We start from the raw sequence: 21,278 nt of genomic DNA, 5'->3' as shown, positions 1-21,278 counted from the left end.
CCCAGGATTTCATTTCCACCAAAATAGGTATATATGCTTTCTCAGAATGAAAATGCGTTGTTAATTGAAACTAAAATATTTGGGCAACAAAATAAATTGGAATCGTGCATGTACTGTACTCATCACAGACCAATTACATTTTTGAAGACTAGTGTTAACTTTTGCAAAATTGGGATTCTGTTACTAGGTTGATTTAGGTGAGAGTAAGGTAATTGGCAAAATACATTACTTGCTCATCACGTTTTCAAATATGCAAAAGTGTATGGGGAACTGCCTTCATGTGATAGTTAAATGGGCACACTGCTGAACAACAGCTAGGAACTAGGGATTTACCCATATTCAGCTTCTAAACTTGGTAAATATGGATAAGTGATAACAAGGGTGTTGACTGCTCTAAAAGATAAATGATCTTTGAAAGTATAGGTGAAATGGTTAAATTTAACCAGAGCTATTCCAAGTAATAGTTAAAAGGCTTATAATCCGAGGAAAGAATCCTATAAATGTTAATTATGTGTGAAGGTTACATTGTAATTTAAAAAAATACATTGTATTAGTCCATGCGTTTTATCAAATGTTCAGTAAGCATCCTTTGAAGTCTATACTTACGTAGAAGGAACTCTGGTAAATTTTCTGTTGGGACTTAATTTGTTATTTATTACATCTTTAGCAGGGACTGGGAGAAATGCATTTAGGTTATTTGGCTATCAAAAAAGTTTAAAGCACATTTGTGAGCATGGGCAAGTTATTAGGGGCTCAAACTTTTATGCCATGCTATCTGTTGGCAGTTAATGCCAGCTGACCCCTTAGAATGTTAATTTCATATGTATTAAATATGTAGAGCTAAACATTGAAAATAATAAAAATTTAGTAAATGTGCCTTAAACATTAGAGGAGGTTAGTGGCAGGCCTGAAGTCTATCTTTGAAGTGATACATAGATGGTATTTTAAGATACTTGGCAACGGTAATCTGATGTTAAAGTTGTGATTTTTAATAATAGTGGCAAGTACTGTGTATGCCATTTGTGGTTTGCTGCCTATAATGAAGGAATGTTAAATTTTACTAATGTTACTGAAAATAAAGTAACTTTCTCCCAATCAAAATTCTCTGCCCTAAATTCTGTCCAAATTAAACACTCGTTTTTACTTTTTTTTTTTTTTTGTAAAATGGAGATACCTTAATTGAGTCTGATGGTTAAATAGCTAAAATGATATCTAAAAATAGTATTTTTGGTAATCATGAGTACTGTCTTGTGAATATCCTGAAGCAAATGTAAGTTTTAATGGGTGACAATTATGCCAGTGTCTCTCTCCACAAATGATTTACTGTTTTTATGGTCTTTAAAATTTTCTAGTTTTCAAAGTATTAAAAAGCAACTCAAAGCTGAAACTGAGCTGATAAGTATCCTTAAAATAGGAATGAGAATTGTATATGTTGGAGGCTTAAAAGCAAAAGTTTGGGTATGCAAAATACTGTAAGGACTTAACCTTTGAACAGCCATCCTGTCCCTTAAAAGCATGGGCTTGAGAAATCTCAGCAAGAAAAGATTTTTATATATCTACCAGCTGCCGTGTTAGCAATTAAGGTTTCTAATAAAATGCTGATACACTTTAATGTGAAAGGCATAGGTACATATTTTTAAATTAGAAACAGTTCAACTTTGGCCGGTTAGCTCAGTTGGTTAGAGCATCGTCCTGATAATGTTAAGGTGTTGGGTTCAGTCTCTGCCCAGGGGACATACAAGAATCAACCAGTGAATGCATGGATGAGTGGAAAAACAAATGTTTCTCAAAGGCTTAACCAGCCAAATTTCATCAGAACACAAAGCTCTACTATTTCAAATCCTGCTCAAGAGATGAAAACTTGGTTTTATTTTATTTTTTTCTCAGGTAAATTAGGTTAAGTTTTACACGGCCAGACCTCAGAGGGGTGGTGGATCGGCACCAGAGAACCACAGTCAAGTGAGCTGTAACCTGGTGGTGGAGGGTCTTGCCTTCAGTTTGTAAAATATCTGAAGTGCAATAAAGCGAAACAATAAACTAAGGTGTGCCTGGATGTAAAGGATATAGTTTCTAATACATACCCAGTATGTATAGCAGTTCAAAGTAGTGATTTTTAGGTTGCAGGAACTCGACAAAGTATTTTGTAATTGGGTTAATTCAAAGGGTGTATGAGCAGAGGCATCTGCGGTTTGGCTTGTTCGTGAAGTCTATTCCAGTCTGCCTAGAAGTGCTTTCCCTTGTAGGTGCCAGCCAATTCCAGGTGCTCCAGACGGAGCTGCAGGTAACGGCCATCACAGCCAGTCTCCCCAGCCTACTTTTGTTTACAGTAGGGTGCTTGATTCAGGATTTGAGATTTCTGTCTTCTGAGATTTGTCAAGTCCTATCTCCAGTGATCTCATTACAAGAGGAAATTCTATTTTTGTTAGAGATGTTTCTCCTTTTTTTTCCCCCCATGGACATCCTCCTCCCCATCCCCCCAGGAGGAAATTCGCAGAATTTCACATTTGAATGCCTAGATCCATTACCTTTAAGTCATGTTCAGCCTGAGCTGCTCAGTCATCAAAGTCAACTCTTAAGCTAATTTGACTTGAGTTTCCTTTCACAACCAAAAGGCATCCTAATACAAGGCTAAAGAAGGAAAAATGCCCATTTATAGAGTGTGTAGATACAGCACTTTTTGTGGAGTAACTGGGTATCACCCTCACTTTACAGAAGAGGAAACAAGCCTGATTGAGTTACGGGAGGTCATTCTAGAATGGCAGCATCAAGCCCGGCGATCTGATGAGAGCCTGTGGACCTCTGCACTGTATTGCTAGACATGGATTGATAGGGCTGGGAATAATTTGCACATAGTTTATCCTAAACATGCTTCAACCTTAAATAAATCTACATTTCCCCACTTCAAAACCAAACCAAACAGCCCTGGCCGGTTTGGTTCAGTGGTTAGAGGGCCTGCGGTCCAGAGAGACCCGGGTTCAGTTTTCACTAAGGGCGTGTACCTCAGTTGCAGTTTGTCCCCGGCCCTGGTTGGTCGTGCGGGTGGCAGCCACTCGGTGTGTCCCTTTCACGTCGATGTTTCCCTCCCTCCCTTGCACTCTATCTGAACAAAAAATGGAATAATGTCCTCGGGTGAGGATTAAAAACAAACAGCAAACAGTTGACTAGGTGAGGAAATAGTGAATCAATGCTGTGGATGGTTTATTGGGCAGCAGAAGGATTTTCTGTTTTGAGGGGCCTTGATTTTTTTTTGCATGTTTAATCTCAGTATGTGAAATGAAACTGATTTTAAGTGAACTGATTTTTCTACCTGTATCTTCCTCTAGCCTATCTGAGCAACAGTTATTAAAGATGTTCAAGTCCTTGACTCCACCTACACCCCACATCCATTCTGTCAGAAAATCCACTTAGTTTCGTCTGTGGAACAAAATCCAATGCATTCTCATCACCCTAGAGCAAGACACCATATTCCATGTGACTACTGGTCTCCCTGCTCCCGCCTTTACCCACTAGAACATTCTCAACACACAAGGCAAGGGAGACTTAAAAATCGGATGTTACTCTTGACACCTCCACCTCCTAAAGCTCCCCACTTTGCTAGGTAAGAGCTAAAGACCTTATGAAGGTTTAACAGGGCTCTGCCACGTTCACTCCTTGACTCGCTCACGCCTTCCTTCCCCTCCATGTTCAGCCATCCAGTACTTGTTTTTCTCAGACAGGCTTCAGAGCCTTTGGGCTTGGGTCCCGTCTGAAATAATCTTGAACAGAATTGCCATCTCAATAAGGCCTTTTCTATTTACCACCTCATTTTAAATTGCAGTGCCTTTTCACTGGTCTTCCCAATCCTTTCTGGCAGAGTGGAGTGCGTTTGCTTTCCCCACTAATTCCAGGACGGGTTTCCAGTTTGTCATCTGTCTTAAACAGTACCTAGCACATAGTTTTCATGTCAAGGTAAAACACTCCTTGGTTGAGATGTACGTTGTTGACGTAATAAAATATCTTCTTGATAGTTCTCTATATCAGGCACCAAAAGTGTTTAAATACAAAATGCGTATTTTTGCCTTGGTCGGTTTGCCTCAGAGGTAGAGCATCAGCCCATGGACCAATGAGTCACATGTTCGATTCTGGTCAAGGGTACAGTCCGCGGCCTTGGTCAGGGTTGTGTGGGAGGCAACCAGTTGTGTCCCTTTCATGTCGATGTTTCTTTCCCTCCCACTCTATCTGAATATAAATAGAAAAATATCCTCAGGTGAGGATTAAAAAAAAAACCCCAAAGTGCATATTTTCAAAGAAAGCACTCTGAATGTATTAAATGTAATGTCATTGAAAATACTGTGAATAAACTCAAATGAATTACAATTTAACAATCATAGTATTCCTTTATTAGTACCAGCTTGTCAACTAAATTGTTTTGTTTTGTTTTTTGCCAGAGCTAAACAATTTAATATAAAAAATGCCATTTTTTTTTTTTGTTCATACAATATAAAAAAGTACATAGTGGTTAGTTTTGCAACAGTTTGCTTTTAGCCAGATGTCAAAACATATAAATCTATGAATGTAACAAATGAGATAAGATCTGTAAGTTTTTGTAGTATTTACACGTACACAGAAACTAGCCCAAATGGTGTTCTAAGAAATTAAGTTTGCAGTTACAGTGAAACTGATTTCTGCATATTGAGAACATTTTAATGCTTTTGAAGTTTTATATTATTTTCTACACTAGTTTTTACTAATTTTGCATAGAATTATAAAGTATATTTTTGCACTTCACATCACAGTAGGAGCTTTTAGTATATATAACAGTACAAAAAAAACCAAAAACACTAGCTCAGAAAAGGTCAGATCTTTCCGTATCTAGTTTTTCTTAACATCTGGCCTCTTACTTTTGGGGACAAGGAATACATTGCCATCTCTTGTTTGCTGCAGGGAGTATTCACTAGGAGAGTAAGGTTTTCCATCTTCATCCCGTAGCATACTAAAGACTTCGAGATATAAGGTGCTGAGTTGTTTTTTCAGTAGATGGAGGTTTTTGTCATTTTCTCCCTTTTCTTTGAGCAATTTTTCTTTTTCATCTTTTAAATGATCCAAATCTTGCTCCAGTTCCACTATATTTTCCAGTTTTCTTTTTCTGCAATTCTGAGCAGCCACTTTATTCTTACCCCTCCTACGTATATCTCGAATTAATGCAAGTTGAGCCTCGTTGAATTGTTCCTTGGACATCATTTCGTTGAAGTCATCAACAGGGAGGTTAATGATTTTTTCTACAGGGAATGGGATATGGAGAGCTTTTGCCCTTAGCTCATCTCTTGTGAGATGAGCCTCCAAGCGGCTTGAATGTTTGTCTTTTGTGAATGGGGTTTTGCGATGACCAGGACTTACAGGCAATTCTTTCTTTTGTGTATTTTCACACTGGGCATCACGCACTGGAGCACTGTGCCCCTGAGATGGTGACACGGGTTGAACTGGATCCCCAGAAGGCTGTACTGGCTGTGTTTTAGGACCACTGTGTTTGACACTTCCGGGGGCACTATCTATCTCCTCCATTTCAGAATCACTGAAGCCTAGTGGTGTGTCTCCATAGACAGAGGACTCCACTGAGTGTTCTGGTGAGGCCATGCTGGGACTTGTGTTCAGTGAAATGCCAGAGTCAGAATCGTTGAATTCTGCTGTGCTTTCAGGATGGTCTTGATTGAAGGCTTTACAAAGTGATAGAGCAGAAACATCAATGGGCCCGTTTAGAAGTTCCGAGAGTGACTGGTTGAAAGTAGCAGAGGAGGGTATGCTGTTGCTGAGACTGGGCTCTGCTACAAAAGCAGAATAAAATTCATCACCAAAATCTGTGTTTATTGTGGCATTTGAATTTAGTGAGTTCACTGTCAACTGGCTGGGGTCCTCTGTGGTGAGGATGCTGCTGAAGGAATCCTCAAAAGCGCTGAGAAAAGGGGGACTGCAGTTACCTACTTCCTTCTCCAGTGAAGGGATCGAGTAGAAATGGTAGCTGTTGTCAATGTCTGCCTGTTTGGTTTCTGGACTTGGAACCGTGCTAGTCTCAACCAGGTTTTCATTTTGAATATTAAGACACTGCATGGAAAAGAAGTTTACAGTATGTAAATCAAGGTTAAATATTTTCAAACCTGATAATCTGTATCTGAGTAAAAACTCCCCACTCTATTTTCCAAGCTGTTTTCTTCTATAATTTAGAGTTAATTCCCATTTCCAACAGATATTTATGCCTATGCATCCTCAAGACATCCAGCCCCTTTAACTAACAAAACTGCATTTTAGAAAGCATGGGCAGCCCTCGTGACTGATTTTAAAGCACCCTCGAATCCTTCCTATAAATATATGGCATATAAATAAGTAACCAGAATGACTAATTTGAAGGCACTGATATAAAATAGCATCTTTGGTATTTATTATATTAGATCTTAGTTACCTGTAATTCTGGAATGGATAGTAGTTCCTCCCAAACTTGCTCAATGTCCTGCTGCATATTATCTAGAGCACTGGTTAGCTGAAGGACAAGAGGTTCAGGTGGCTGAGTCTGATTAGGAGCAATAAAGACTGGGCTCTCGTTGTGGCTGGGAACATCAGGAACAAGGGACTGAAACGTAGCTGAAGAAACCTATAATCAACAAAATCTACGTGAGTCTGCTGCCAGCACGGGCGAGTGTCCTCCCAGGCAGTGTCACAACACGTCAGGCTGGACCTGGCTGCGGGTCTGTATTTTACTTACAACCCCTATTCTATACAACGAAACATCTTTTTTTCCTCATCCAACTGACTCCAAATGTACTTCTTATTTACTGATTTGTTTTAGTTTATACATGTGAAGACAAACTTGAAAATGGGTAAGAATAATTTTTAGGGTTTAGTTTGTATCTTTCCCCCCCCCTGCTTTTACTTTTATTAGTACTTATTTTATGTTGAATTTACTCCTGGGCCTTAAGTTTTTGTTTCTTCAGTTCTGGGATATCTTTTTCTTTTTCTTTTTTTTTTTTTTTATCCTCACCCGAGGATATTTTTCCATTTTTTGTACAGATAGAATGGGAGGGAGAGAGAGGAAGGGAGAGAGAGAGAGAAACATCGACGTGAAGGGACACATCGAGTGGCTGCCACCCGCACGACCAACCAGGGCCAGGGACAAACTGCAACCGAAGTACATGCCCTTAGCGGGAACCGAACCCAGGTCTCTCTGGACCGCAGGCCGACGCTCTAACCGCTGAGCCAAACTGGCCAGGGCTCTGGGATATCTTTTTCTTCTGTGCAACCTCCTCTCTGGTTTAGGAACAGTTGCTCTTTTTCAGTAGGATCCTCTCCACGTGGCAGGAGAGCTCAGTGCGGGTTCATCCGCCAGGAGCTCTGTCAGTTCTGTGCCGCATCCTGGGAGCTTTGTTCACCAGGATGTGCTCAATGACCAGAGAATCTACATCCAAACCGAAGTTCAGCATTATTCTCTGCATTTATTTTTTAATGCCTTTATTTGATTTTTTTAGAGAGGAGGGAAGAGGAAGAGATAGAAACATCAATAAGAGAGAAACATAGATCGGCTGCCTTCTGCACGCCCCCTACTGGGGATCCAGCCCACAACACAGGCATGTGCCCTGACCGGGAATCAAACCAGTGACCTCTTTTTGATGCTCAACTATAGCCACACTGGCCAGGCTACATTTAAAATGTGTATTTTTTGCCCTGGCCGGTTTGGCTCAACGGTAGTGTCGGCTGGCAGATGAATGAGTCATAGGTTCGATTCCAGCCAAGGCATGTACCTCGGTTGCAGTTTGGCCCTGGCCCTGGTTGGGGTCATGCGGGAGGCAGCCACTTGATGTGTCCCTCTCATGTCGATGTTTCTCTCTCTCCCCCTTTCTTTCCCTCTCCCTCCCTCCCACTCTTATCTGAAGATAAATAGAAAAATATCCTTGGGTGATGATTAAAAACAAAACAAAAAATATATATGTATTGCTTTTTAGAGAGGAAGGGGGAGGGAGAAAGAGAAACATTGATGTGAGAGTGGAACACAGATCAGCTGCCTCCTGCTCACCACCCACCAGGGACTGAGCCTACAACCTGGGCATGTGCCCTGATGGAATCGAACTAGCAACCCTTTTGGTGCATGGGTGCCGCCGAACCCACTGAGCTACACCAGCCGGGGCTTGTTGCATTTTTAAGCATAGCAGCAACAATTCAGCACTCTCTTTGGGCCACTGGGTGGAGCCCCACTGTTTAGCCTAGGCACAGTGACTAATGCCACCATTGTAACTATGGAGTGGCACACATTTCTTCTGTAAAGTGACATCCCTCAGATACTTGGTAGCTTTTCCGATATGCATACCAAACATGAAGATTTGAACCCCTTGATTTGCATGATTTCGTGGGGTTTTCTGGGTCAAGTGAATAGTGAACCATTTTCAGAGGTCATCTCAAGCTACTTTCAGGAAGAAGCAGCTGCATCTTTATTTTTTTTTAAATATGTTTTTACTGATTTTTTAGGAGAGATAGAAACATCGATGTGAGAGAGAGACATCGATCAGCTGCCTCCTGCACGCCCCCTACCGGCAATCGAGCCAGCAACTCAGGCATGTGCCCTGACCGGGAATCGAACCCAGACTTCTCAGTCCATTGGATGATGCTCAATCCACTGAGCCACACCAGCCGGGCAGCTGTATCTTTTTATATAATACTATATATAGTGCTTCAAACACAATAGATTTATTAAAATTGTTCATCAAATGAGTTTTCGTGTATTACCCTGATTGTTCTTCTCATTAAAATTTATTTTTCAGTACCTATAACAAATGCATTACTTGGAGTTATGCTGATCCATGCTTCTGGCTGTGCAGCAGAAAATGTTTTAGGTTTTGTATTGTGTGGAGATCTGTAAAGTTACATATAGGCTAAGGTTTCACTGACAAATTTCCTCCTAAAATATTTTTCCTTCTTCTTTTTTTAATGGCGAGACATTAAAGGGATGCACACAGGATGTAATAGATATAGCTGTGGAGTTTTGCTGCGAACCAAACGTTATACCTCATTGTCCTCTACAAACGGGAATGTCTCTGCCAAAAGCTGCATGCAGTCACTGAAGTACAAAGCATCTGGTTTGGGAATGTGGGCAACCTGGATAAAAGGGGAAGACAAAAAGGAAGAACAAATTGTTAACGTTCCATTCCAGAGCTAAAGGTTCATGACTGATGTTCTGAAAATGCTTACGATCTGGTTAATCAAATATTTTCAGAAATCTGTCTAGTGTCATGGTTAAGAGCACAGAATCAAACCAGAATGTCTGGGTTCAAATTGGCTCCCCCAATTTCTTGAGTGCTCTGGGCAAGTTATTTAACCCCTTGAGCTTCAAATGCTCATCTGTAGATAAAATGGTGATGATGGCACTAATTTAGGTAACCGCTGTATTGATGAAATAGGTGCTTTAGAACAGTCCTAGTACCTGTCGCAGTTGGGGCCAAAGTAATCCCTACTACTGGTCCCCCTGCGCTACCACCACGCTGCTGCTTGGTCCTCCAAGGGTGTTTCCATAGCCTACAGAGCTCTTCCGTGTAATTTATATCCTAATCCTTATAACTCTGTGAGGTAAGTCAGTCAGCTATTGAACTCATCAGGAGGCCGAGGTTGGGAATGTCTTGACAATGTCATGAAGACATAGTGAAAAGACATAGTGAAAGGCAAACATTCAATCCAGATGTTTTAATTCCTGGGTCAGGGTTCTTTCCTTAAACCCTGCCATACATCTGCCGAAGAACTGAGTGCTGCGTACCTGGGAGTAGTTGGCAGATCCACTGGTTTCTGGTGGGATACGTTGGGCTGGCTGAATTGGGAGGAATTCACCTGTCTCTTCATCTAGTTGTAACTGAGCAAAAAAGGCTTTCTCTTGCTCCTTTTCAAGTTGTTCTTGTCTTTCCTTTTCAAGTTTTTTCTGTTTTTCCAGCTCATGCTCCTTCCGTCGTTGACTGAAGTCAAATACTTCTCGACTCGCCCCAAGATCTATATCTTGCCTCCAAAGTATGTCAATCAAATCCATGTCCTGTGTTCAAAACAAAAAAGAAAGAACAGAGACTACGGTTAAGATGGTTTTAAAATGGCAGATAAGCACAAAATTCACCTTATGCCACAGTTAATGGTGGGTGGTGGGGTGATTACAAGCAAAACCTGAATGGGAACACAGATCCAATGTTCTGGAAGGGCACAGTTAATTCTACTCAGTAAATCCATTCATTTAAAAAAAAACCCTACAAACACAGCCATCCATTCTAATTTATTACTTGGATTATTAACGACTGGATGATGGTCATGAAAGTGAAATTAACAAATGTTGCACATTAAAGTTTCAGAATTAAAAGAAATCCCTCACTCATTTATGGACTACAGAAATTAGAACAAGCCACTGGTTTGATTATGAGAAATGGGATTTGGAAAACATGCTTGAATACACAGAATTTTTTCTAAACTTGATCAGCAAATATCCAGTTTACAGAGCAAAAACAAAAAAAACTACCCAAGTTTAATTGTCATTCTAACAGTTGTGAAATACTACTATTCCTCTGGTCTTTCCTACATTGATTTATCTTTCTCCCATCATTTCTTGCTACTCTGTCTCTGAGGCTCACTTATTAAAACAATTTCACAATTTCACCTTGGCTGGCTGGTGTGGCTCAGTGGTTGAGCGTTGACCCATGCACCAAGAGGTCGCAGGTTCGATTCCCAGTCAGGGCACATGCCTGGGTTGTGGGCCCAATCCCCAGTGGGGGGCATGCAGGAGGCAGCCAGCTGATGTTCTCTCTCACCAATGTTTCTATCTCTCCCTCCCTCTCTCTTTCTCTCAAATCAATAAAGAAAAAAAAAGTTTCACCTTGACAAGTTTTATCTCCTGAGGCATGAACAAATTGGTGAAATCTTAGCTAATGGTAACCTTGTGACATATGGGTGAAGTGAGGGGTTGCCTGTTGTCTACCAAAAACGTTGGGAAAGGGATAGTGCCCACTAGGTTTACTCCCGAGAAATCATAACCCTCTTTAAAAAACAAAAATAAGGCTCTAAGTAAGGGTAGATGGTATTAAGTTGTAAACTAATGGGAGAAGCATACCATGAGGAAATGGTTATTTCGATTTATATAACAAGGCTAGACCTAGGGCCATGCCTGTCCACATTTTCATAAACAAAAACGTGTCAAAAGCAATTTTTCTTATCTGTAACTTGTGCACCGCATCAAACTTCATATTTCAGTTCTGATGGCTGGAAGCACCAGGCTGGCTCAGTATGTCTAGAGCTCTCCTAATGTCAGCCTTCCAAGGACAAAAATAACATGGTTGTTGCTTCGGTGAGCAGTCAGGCTATTTTTACCCAACAGAGAAGGAGCAGGCCACCCAGCCTAGAGGCAGCACCACTAGCTAGATAGCAAAGGCCACCTCTAGCCTAGACTGAAAATTGGTGTTGGAAACCCTGAGCAGGGTTTCATCATCACTCTAGCCTTGAACAGTACGTAAAGCACACAGGGTAGGTCTGGTTAAAGCAACACCTGTACTCTTTAGACCTGGCTAGGATAAACCTGTTTAAACCAACATCTATTAAAGGGTTTTCAACGTATCAAGCATTGTTCTAAGTACTCTGCATATACAAACCAGTCCTCAAAACAACCAGATAGAGATCACATCTATCCCTATTTAACAGATAAGAATAATGAGATTGGCCCTGGCCGGTTTGGCTCAGCGGTTAGAGTGTCTCGGACCAGAGTTGCAGGTTTGATTCCGGTCAAGGGCACATACCTCGGTTGCAGTTCGTCCCTGACCCTGGTCAGGATCATGTGGGAGGCAACCAGTCGACGTGTCTCACATCGATGTCTCTCTCTCTCTCCCTCCCACTCTGAAAATAAATGGAAAAATATCCTCAGGTGAGGATTAAAAAGAAGAAGAAGAATGAGGTTGAGAGAAGGGAGACCACTGGAAAGAAAAGTGGCTGGGCAGGGTTACCTACCCAGGCAGCCTCAATCATGTACTGACTCATACTTTTTTTTTTTGTATAGATTTTTAGAAGAGGAGAGGGAGAGAAAGAGAAACACTGATATGAGAGGGGAGCATTGATCAACAGCCTCCTACACATCCCCTTCCAGGGATCAATTCCCCAACCCAGGCATGTGCCCTGATCAAAAATCCAACCAACAACTTTTTGTTGCACAGGATGAAGCCCCAACTAACTGAGCCACACTGGCCAGGGCTAACTCATGTTTTTTTAACGACTAGCCTGCACTAAAAATATAAAATCTGATCACTGGCCAGTGGTTCCTAAATTGGGCAGGATATAAAATCAGCCCACTGTCTCACATGCTTTGCCTTGATATCTCGGTGGTATGCAGTGGCCAGTTTATAGAAGGCTAGATTAAGCACATGTCACCTGAGTCATTTCCTGGCCACAAGCAGAAAAATAAGCAATGTAGAAGCATTCATGGTTATCTTTTCAGGGGGCTCCCCATTAAAATAAATCATAAGAATAATTTCCATTTTAAAATAATTTGTTTCCGCCTGGCCAGTGTGGTTCAGTTGGTTGAGTGTCATCTCATGCACGAAGTGGTCCCCGGTTCTATTCCTGGTCAGGGCACAAGCCTGGTTTCGGGCTCCATCCCCAGAAGGGGGCGTGCACGAGGCAGCCGATAGATGTTTCTCTCATGGACATGTGTGTCTCTCCCCCTCCTTTCCTCTCTAAAATCAATAAAAACATTTTAAAATAATTTGTTTTGTTTAATGGGCATGTTTACCCAAAGGTCATTTGAAAAACTAAGGCTCAGATATAGAGAAATCCACTTTAAAATTGTGATTAGATTGGGCATATCTTCTTGGTGAAACTAGACACAGCAGAATATCTTATCTCGACTTTTACATCTACTAAATGCTAGCACCAAAATGCATGATCTCGCCATCTCAATTGAATTCTAGTCTCTATAAAATAAGCAGTACCTTTCCTACCCATCTCAAAAACTGATGCAGAACATGTACTGAGCTACTCAGAAGATCAATAAAGGACAAAGCCAAATGCTTGTTCCAGCACCTGGGGACCATTCTGACACCTGCCCCCACCATTTCCCCAGACTGCCTAGGCCTGGAGCTTCTCCTTATTAAGAGATCTCAGGCCCAGGCCGATGTGGCTCAGCTGGTTGGAGCGTCGTCCTGTGCACCAAAGGGTTTGATTCTCAGGGCATATACCTACCTAGGTACGGGTTCAATCTCCTGTCGGGGCATGTACAGGAGACAACAGATCAGTGTTTCTCACATCAATGTTTCTCTCTAAAGAAAATCAATAAAAACATATCTTCAGGTAAGGAGTAAAAAAAAAAAGATCTCAGGATAAGAACCAGTATCCAGTTTCGACTTTTTCATAAAAGAACTGAAAGAGCACTGAAGCAATATATGTTGAAACAACTGCTCACAAATGTGACTATTCCGAAGTAGCCCTACAGTAGTTGGAGGAAAATTGCAAATGTAATTTACTCTAAAATTATCAGCGGCAATCACACCAAGAGTTGATATAACTCTATTCTTGCTTTTTTCTTCTTTTCCTCCCCACCAGATGAGATGTCTTGAGTGGGTTCAGATGATTTAACTATAAATTTAATGTAATTATTCCACCCCACCCTTAATCATACAGATGTTGGACCAAATGAGACATGTGAAAGAACTCTCTATAAATGTAAAGCACATGCAAATATATGCAAATATTATTATGCATGCTGACAGTGGTGAGTCCTACTACTAGCTATAAGTGAGCCCAAACTCTAGGCCATTGAATAATGAAGTTGTGGACCTAACTATAGTGGGAGTATGAAATAACAAAGCAATGAAGCTATTTGGTTCCTCAGGGAAGGTCTGTAATTGGCTACAAGGCATGTGCAACATGTTTTGTAAATAACACACTTTTATGTAAACTTTTACATACAATACACACACACACAGATTCAATTGCCATTCAAGTCCTGACATGACTACCCTTCAATGCACAGCTCCAAACTAATTCAATTTTTAAAAATTTCCCATAACATGATCAGGAAAAGATATTTTGATAAATCCTTATCAACGAACCGGAAAAATAAACCATGAAGTATCATTTGTATCAGCTCTTGAGCACCTGTTCTCATTATCTGATCAGAAACAATGGGGACTCTGGGGGACAGAGGACTTGTACAGCCCTAGCTTACTGTGTCCACCAAGAATGCCACCAAAAGGTGTTTCAAGTGACATCTAATTGTTCTTTTTTTTTTTATCCTTACCCGAGGACATTTTTTGCATTTATCTTCAAACAGAGCAGGAAAGAGGGGATGGCGTGGAGGTCAGAGAAAAACATTGACGTGAGAGAGAGACATCGACTGGTTGCCACCCACACGACCCAACCAGGGCCGAGGACAAACTGCAACCGAGGTATGTGCCCTTAACGGGAACCGAACCCAGGACTCTCTGGTCTGTGAGCCGAAGCTCTAACCACTGAGCAACCGGCCAGGGCACCATCTCATTGTTCTTCATGCAGCACTGAGATCACGATAAGCCCCAAACAGGTTTCGAAGAGGCTTCCTCTGTTTTGTTTATTTTTATGTAACCTTTATTCTTGCGAAGAGAGGTCTCTAAAAGAAAACTTATGTTTTTTTGTTTTTTTTTTTAAAAACAGTCGTTCTAATCAAATTTAGATTGCAGCAACAATGGGTTTCTTGTCATGGCCTTAATATATAATACTGTGTTACTTAGATATTTGCCGAAATTTCAGAAGGAAAAAACCTGCAGGGGTTTGGTACTATATGAAATACTCAAAACTTTATGTTGAAAATGAGAACAGTTTATTCACCCAAGACTCAGTGCTGGGGAGCCCCTCAGACTCAGGATTGTGTGTCCTGTGCTCACCTAACAGGCAGTGAGCATTTCCTATAAGGAGCCCTGTGACTGGGCACATGACTTCTTCCACAAGTGACCTACCCCTGCAAAGCTGAGCACCTTCTAAGAGGAAACAGTCTGGCAGCAGCCGTAACAAACATGACACTGGTTAGGGGTAAGGGAAGTGCCTAAGGAAGAACTGCAACTGCTGTTCTGCACGCAAATCCCAGGAACTGAAGAAGTTCGGCTGCCTTATCCCCCTCCAAGCGCCTAAGGGGGAAAGCCACCACGCAAAAATGGCAGATAAGAAGGATTTGGAGAGGGGGAGAGAGCAGGGGGATGGTTTATACAGCACCTCAACAGGTATGTGAATAAGATGAAAGCCTTCCAGCTTGCTGGGGGCAAGACAGCCATGAGCCTTCACGGGGCGCATGGGGCAAATGCCGCAGCCGCTTGGTGTCTGGATTTCTGTTGTCCTTTAGTGATTCCTGACTGTGCTCCAAATTACGTTACTAGCTTGGCTTAGACAAAAGGAAATTTAATAAGAAACATAAATGTTCGACAGTTTGCATGAAATTACCATCTGGCCCAACGGAAATACTCGTATTTAAAATGTATATATCATCATTTGCCATCTGGGTAATCCCTTACACGTTTTACAGGAAATCTAAAGTTGGACAGTTAACTCACACCACTTTAAAACAAACATCTTTGTTCCAGGATAAACAAAGAAGAATGGCCTTGAACACAGAATCCCATATTAAATATTTTTTTGAAAGCCAGTTGTAGTGCCTTGAACAAACCAGTATTTAGTATGCTCAGAAAAATCCGCCCCCCCCCCCCAAATTAGAAAAGATAAAGCAAAAGTGAAAATATCAGGAAAGATCTCACAATCTTCTAAATTAAAGCAATTCGGTAAATTGAGGCTTTGGAAAAGTATTTGAAATGAAAAGTAAAATGGTTAACTATCATATGTGCAAATGTGTAAATGAAACCTGCATCCCTCCCCCAATACCCTTCGCTCCCTCCTCTCTTCCATCCTCTATTCTGTCCTAAGAATGACTGGAAGGTATTGGGAGGTTTCCTTCTAAAAGTAAATTCCACCTAAACTGCTAGAAAAAATAAATTGCAGATTACTAACTTTGTAAACAGAAAATGAAAACTGATCCTCACTTCCAATTTTACCATATAAGGGTTAAGACAATATCTCGTTATTCTTTTTTTAAACAATATATTTTCATTAAGAAAGAATAATAAATCTTAGTTTATTCTTCTGAGATCTCATCATACAAATGTTAATTATTAGCATCCAGAGTCTAAGTTACCTGGTAATGTTTTTCTTTCAAATATTTCAGTCTTTATATTATGTCCATGTAGTTATATTATTTACCTAAAAGCTAAATCTGATTTCATATTTTTTTCTTTTTTTTTAATCCTCACCCGAGGACATTTTTCCATTTTTTGTTCAGGTAGAGTGGAAGGGAGGGAGAGGAAGAGAGAGAGAGAGACAGAGAGGAAGAGAGAAAGAAACATCAATGTGAAAGGGACACATTGAGTGGCTGCCACCCATACGACCAACCAGGGCTGGGGACAAACTGCAACTGAGGTACGTGCCCTTATCGGAAACTGAACCCGGGTCTCTCTGGACCGCAGGCTGACGCTCTAACCGCTGAGCCAAACCGGCCAGGGTGATTTCATATTTTTTTCAATAAAAGCTGCTCAAATATTTTTTAGCAAAACTGAATGGAACACGAATCACATCCTACCACATTAGGGTATAAACCAAATGAAGAGCTATAGACTACAAGAACAAACTAGAGGGCATGCCTGAATTTTGAAGAAATTGATAAAACAACAAAAAAGATCTTGATTCATAAGGCTGTTCTTTGCAGGTACAATCACTACTAAAATTAAGTAAAATGACACCGACCAAGTGTATTTTTAAAGTACATCTCGCTGATGACCATTATGTTTCATAAATATTTATCTACCGTTCACTTCTCTTCGCTTCTCTCCCACTGCTTCATTACAGATACACAACACAATTGTTTTCTCAGCGAGAATTCTACAGGGGGCAGATGACAGGTTACTCTTTATAGTTTTCCCACATTCAAGTACTTTTGGTTCTACTGGACTAATTTGCTAACTTTTACAGATATTGCTACAATAATTGTGAAGTAGGTGATTAAAAACAAAAATTAAGGGGGCAGATGGTGGAGGGTATAGTGGGGATAAATGGTGCTGGAAGGAGACTCAACTTGGGGCGATGAATACACAATACAATGTACAGATGAAGTGTTGTGGAATTGTGCAAATGAAACCTACATAATTTTGTTTACCAGAGTCTCCCCAATTTAAAAAACTAAGAAATCTCCCCACTCCCCCATAGAGTCACAAAATGTTATCCATCAATGGCCTTCCAGCCATCTAGGCCAAATGTAAATGTCACCAGGTTAGTTTCTGTGTAATTACAGCTCCGTTTTAAAAATTAATTGACCTATCAACTAATTATATATGTTAGCGGAGACTTCTAATGGTAGTTAAAGTTATCACTAATTCAGGTTTTCCTTCTCGAGAAATTTCACTAAGGATTACTTCCCTAATCTTCAACAACTAGCAGTTTTTAACAACATAAAAATTCTCTCACACACACACACCAAGACAAATTATTCAACAAGTGAAAACCCTAGATCACAGATTTGCTATTCCCTGGTTGCAGAACATTCTTCTTTTTGTTTTTTAACAAGAAAGTGGCCCAGTTTCCTCAGTCTGACATGTTACTCTGTCCGGACACTTTCATAGGCTGCTTCCTGTTCACAAACAAGTTTCTTAGCCATGACTCAGTCTAAGAAATATGATACTACCAGTTTACTGGAACTCACCCATTACGTTTGTCTGCAAAATGCAAAGCATGATGCAAAGATAAAGCAAGACTAGAACAGGAACTTGGATTATTTATTTTCTCAAAAGACACATAGGTACTGAGCCAAAAAGAAATCAGAAAGTTACTTTCCAAAATGGTGATCCCACCTACTACAGAAAGTGCATGGATCTGACTTTACCATGAGAAGTTTCACACCTGGATCCCAACAGAGCAGCAATTTTCAACCTCTTTCATCTCATGGCACACACAAACTAATTACTAAAATGCTGTGGCACACCAAAAAAATAAATTTTTTGCAGATTTGAAAACAAAAAAGGTATAATTTTGATTCATTCACACTGGACAGCTATTGTTGTATTGGCTGCTGTCATTTTTTAATTTGACAGTCTAAGGGAAAACAGGTCAGTGCCCAAGACTAAACAGTCAGATACTGAATATTCTGAAAATTCTTTCAGCACACCAGCTGAAAAACCCCTGCAATGGGGTTATTTCTTGGTGGTTTGCATCTGTCTCCGCAGGATGCTGCAGCTAGCCCTCAAGGGGTTTCTGTAAGGGTTATCACTACTTTGCCAAGAGAATGACTTGGTTTGATAAGCAAACTTTAGGATACGTTTTTCTAATCTCTTCCCCATTTTTGATCAAGCCATATAAGTATTCAGTTCTGGACGCTGTCCTCCACATATGAAAGGAACTTCTCACCTTTGTGAGTAGATCTTCCATTACTATTAGAATGGTTCTCCAGAGAAACACACACACACTGGCACACACCATTATTAGCAATTGGCTCTTCAGGAGCATTGGCTCTATCTCCCTAACCTACTTTACCGTATGTACACTGAAATGAACTGGTGTGGACTATATCCACCTTGAGGCCAAACAGCCCTGCCTGCCATCCCTGTGTGCCTCCTACCAGGCAACTCCTCCCTGTGAGGGAGGGCAGTGCTCCAGTGTGCTCAAACACCTCTAAACCTCTGAGTGATCCTTTTACCAATTTAGGTCCTGCATTTGTAAAAAGCAGTTATTTATATCAATCTCAAAGCTCCTTTTTCAGATTTACCTGCCTACAATTACTTCATTTTTATTAATGTATTTATTTTATTGTTGAAAATATTACAGATGTCCCCTATTGACCCCCCCTCCTCCCTGCTCCCGCCACCCTCCTTCTTTCTCCAACCTCATGTCTGTCCAGTAGTTGTGCATATATGCATATAAGTTCTTTGGTTTATCTCTTCCCACCTCCCTACCCCCCATCCCTCCGACCCCCCATCCCTCTGAGGTCTGTCAGTCTGTCCCCTACTTCCATTATTCTGGATCTATTTTGATCAACAGCTCCTTTTGTTCATGATGTTCCATAAATGAGATCATGTGGTACTTGTCTTTCTGACTGGCTTATTTCCCTCAGCATAACACTCCAGATCCTTCTATGTCATCTCAAAGGTAAGAGATCTTTCTTTCTTACAGGTGCATAGTACTCCATTGTGTACATGTACCACAGCATTTTCATCCACTCATCTACTGATGGACACTTGGGTGGTTTCCAGATCTTACCTATTGTAAATAGCGCTGCTATGAACATAGGGGTGCATATACTCTTTTTTTTTTTTTATCCTCACCTGAGGACATCTTTCCATTTTTTGTTCAGATATAGTGGGAGGGAGAGAGAGAGAGAAACATCTACGTGAAAGGGATACATCGAGTGGCTGCCACCGCATGACCAACAAGGGCCAGGGACAAACTGCAACCGAGGTACGTGCCCTTAGTGGGAACTGAACCCGGGTCTCTCTGGACTGCAGGCCGACGCTCTAACCGCTGAGCAAAACCGACCAGGGCAGGGTACATATATCCTTTCTGGTTGGTGTTTCAGGCTTCTCAGGATATATTCTGAGATTTGGAATCACCAGGTCAAATGGCAATTCCATTTTTAATTTTTTGAGGAAACACCATACTGTTTTTCATAGTGGTTGCACCAGTTTGCATTCCCACCAGCAGTGTACTAGAGTCCCCACCCCTTTTTCCATACCCTCTCCAGCACTTGTTTGAGAATTTGTTGATGGCGGCCATTCTAGCAGGTGTGAAGTGATTATCTAAAAGTTGTTTTAATTTGCATCTCTCTGATGATTAGAGATATTAAGCATTTTTTCCTATGTCTCCTGGCCATCTGTATGTCCTGTTTGGAGAAGTGTCTATTCAGGTCCTCTGCCCATTTTTAAAATAGATTGTTTGTCTCCTCTTGTTGAGTTGTACGAGTACTCTGTATATTTTGGATAGTAACCCTTATCTGATGTATCATTTAAATATGCTCTCCCATATAGTGGGTTCCTTTTCCATTTTGATGCTGGTTTCTTTTGCGGTGCAGAAGCTTTTTAGTTTCATATAGTCCCATGAATTAATTTTTTCCCTTGTTTCTCTTGCCCTAGATGATGTATCAGTGAAAATTCCTTTACATATGATTGATGCCTGAGGTTTTTCTGTCTACAATGTTTTCTAGGATTTTTATGGTTTCATGAGTTACATTTAAGTCTTTTATCCATTTTGAGTTTATTTTTGTGCATGATATAAGTTGGTGGTCTTGTTTCATTTCTTTGCATGTATCTGTTCAAGTTTCCCAACACCTTTTATCGAATACACTGTCTTTTCTCCATTGTATGCCCTTGCCTCCTTTGTTGAATATTAATTGTGCGTACTGTCTTGGGTCAATTTCTGGGTTCTGTTCTGTTCCATTGATCTATATACCTGTTCTTGTGCTAGTACCTGGCTGTTTTGATTATGATGGCTTTGTAGTATACTTGATTTCTGGTATTGTGATCCTTCCCACTTTGTTATTCTTTTTCAAGATGGCTACTTGGGGTCTTTTTTGGTTCTAAATAAACTTTTAGAGTATTTATTCTAGATCTGTGAAATATACTGTTGGTACTTTAATAGGGATTGCATTGAATCTGTAGATTGCTTTGGGCAGTATGGACATTTTAATTTGGCAAAGTAGCAGGACACAAAATTAACACCCAGAAATCAATGGTATTCTTAAACACCAATAATGAACACTCAGAAAGGGAAACTAATAAAAACAATCCCATTTACCATTGCAACAAAAAAAAATATGATACCTAGGAATAAACTTAAACAAGGAGGTAAAAGACCTGTTTTGAGAAAACTACAGGACACCAAAAAAAGAAATAGAGGAATATATAAAAAAGTGAAAACATATACCATGTTCATGGACAACATCATTAAAATGTCCATACTACACAATTAGCTTTAAAAAGTAAGAATCACGCCCTGGGCGATTTGGCTCAGTGGATCAAATGTTGGCCAGTGGACCGAAGAGTCAAGGGTATGCTTCCTGGTGTAGGGCACATACCTGGGTAGTGGATTTGATCCCCAGCTCAGTTGGAGTCCTGTGGGAGCCAACCAGTTGATGTGTCTCTCCCATAAATGTTTCTCTCTCTTTCTCCCTTCCTCTCACTCTATCTGAAAACAAACAAACAAACAAAAAAATCAATGAAAAAAAATATAGTTGGGTGAGGATTAAAATAGAAAAA

General features: G+C 40.6%; 1 protein-coding gene across 3 annotated transcripts in view; it reads right to left on the bottom strand.

Annotated features, from left to right (window-relative positions):
• Positions 1–4,356: 4,356 nt before the first annotated feature.
• The window catches only part of NFE2L2 (nuclear factor, erythroid 2 like 2), a 37,315-nt gene continuing 20,393 nt past the window's right edge, over positions 4,357–21,278 (bottom strand). For 2 of the 3 annotated variants that reach the window (XM_036253650.1, XM_036253653.1), the window contains exons 2-5: positions 9,767–10,033; positions 9,025–9,114; positions 6,434–6,622; positions 4,357–6,078 (exon numbers count right to left, since the gene is read on the bottom strand). In XM_036253650.1, the coding sequence (XP_036109543.1) occupies positions 4,852–6,078; positions 6,434–6,622; positions 9,025–9,114; positions 9,767–10,033 (1,773 nt within the window). In that variant the 3' untranslated portion in view covers positions 4,357–4,851. Of the gene's footprint in view, positions 6,079–6,433; positions 6,623–9,024; positions 9,115–9,766; positions 10,034–13,206; positions 13,286–21,278 lie in introns of those variants that run through there. The other variant, XM_036253651.1, reaches the window with a different exon arrangement.

This window comes from Molossus molossus, unplaced genomic scaffold (assembly GCF_014108415.1).
Source record: "Molossus molossus isolate mMolMol1 unplaced genomic scaffold, mMolMol1.p scaffold_m16_p_11, whole genome shotgun sequence".
NCBI classification, from domain to species: Eukaryota; Metazoa; Chordata; class Mammalia; order Chiroptera; family Molossidae; genus Molossus; species Molossus molossus.
Note: the sequence above shows the minus strand (reverse complement) of the source record. Positions and strands in the feature narration are given on the sequence as shown.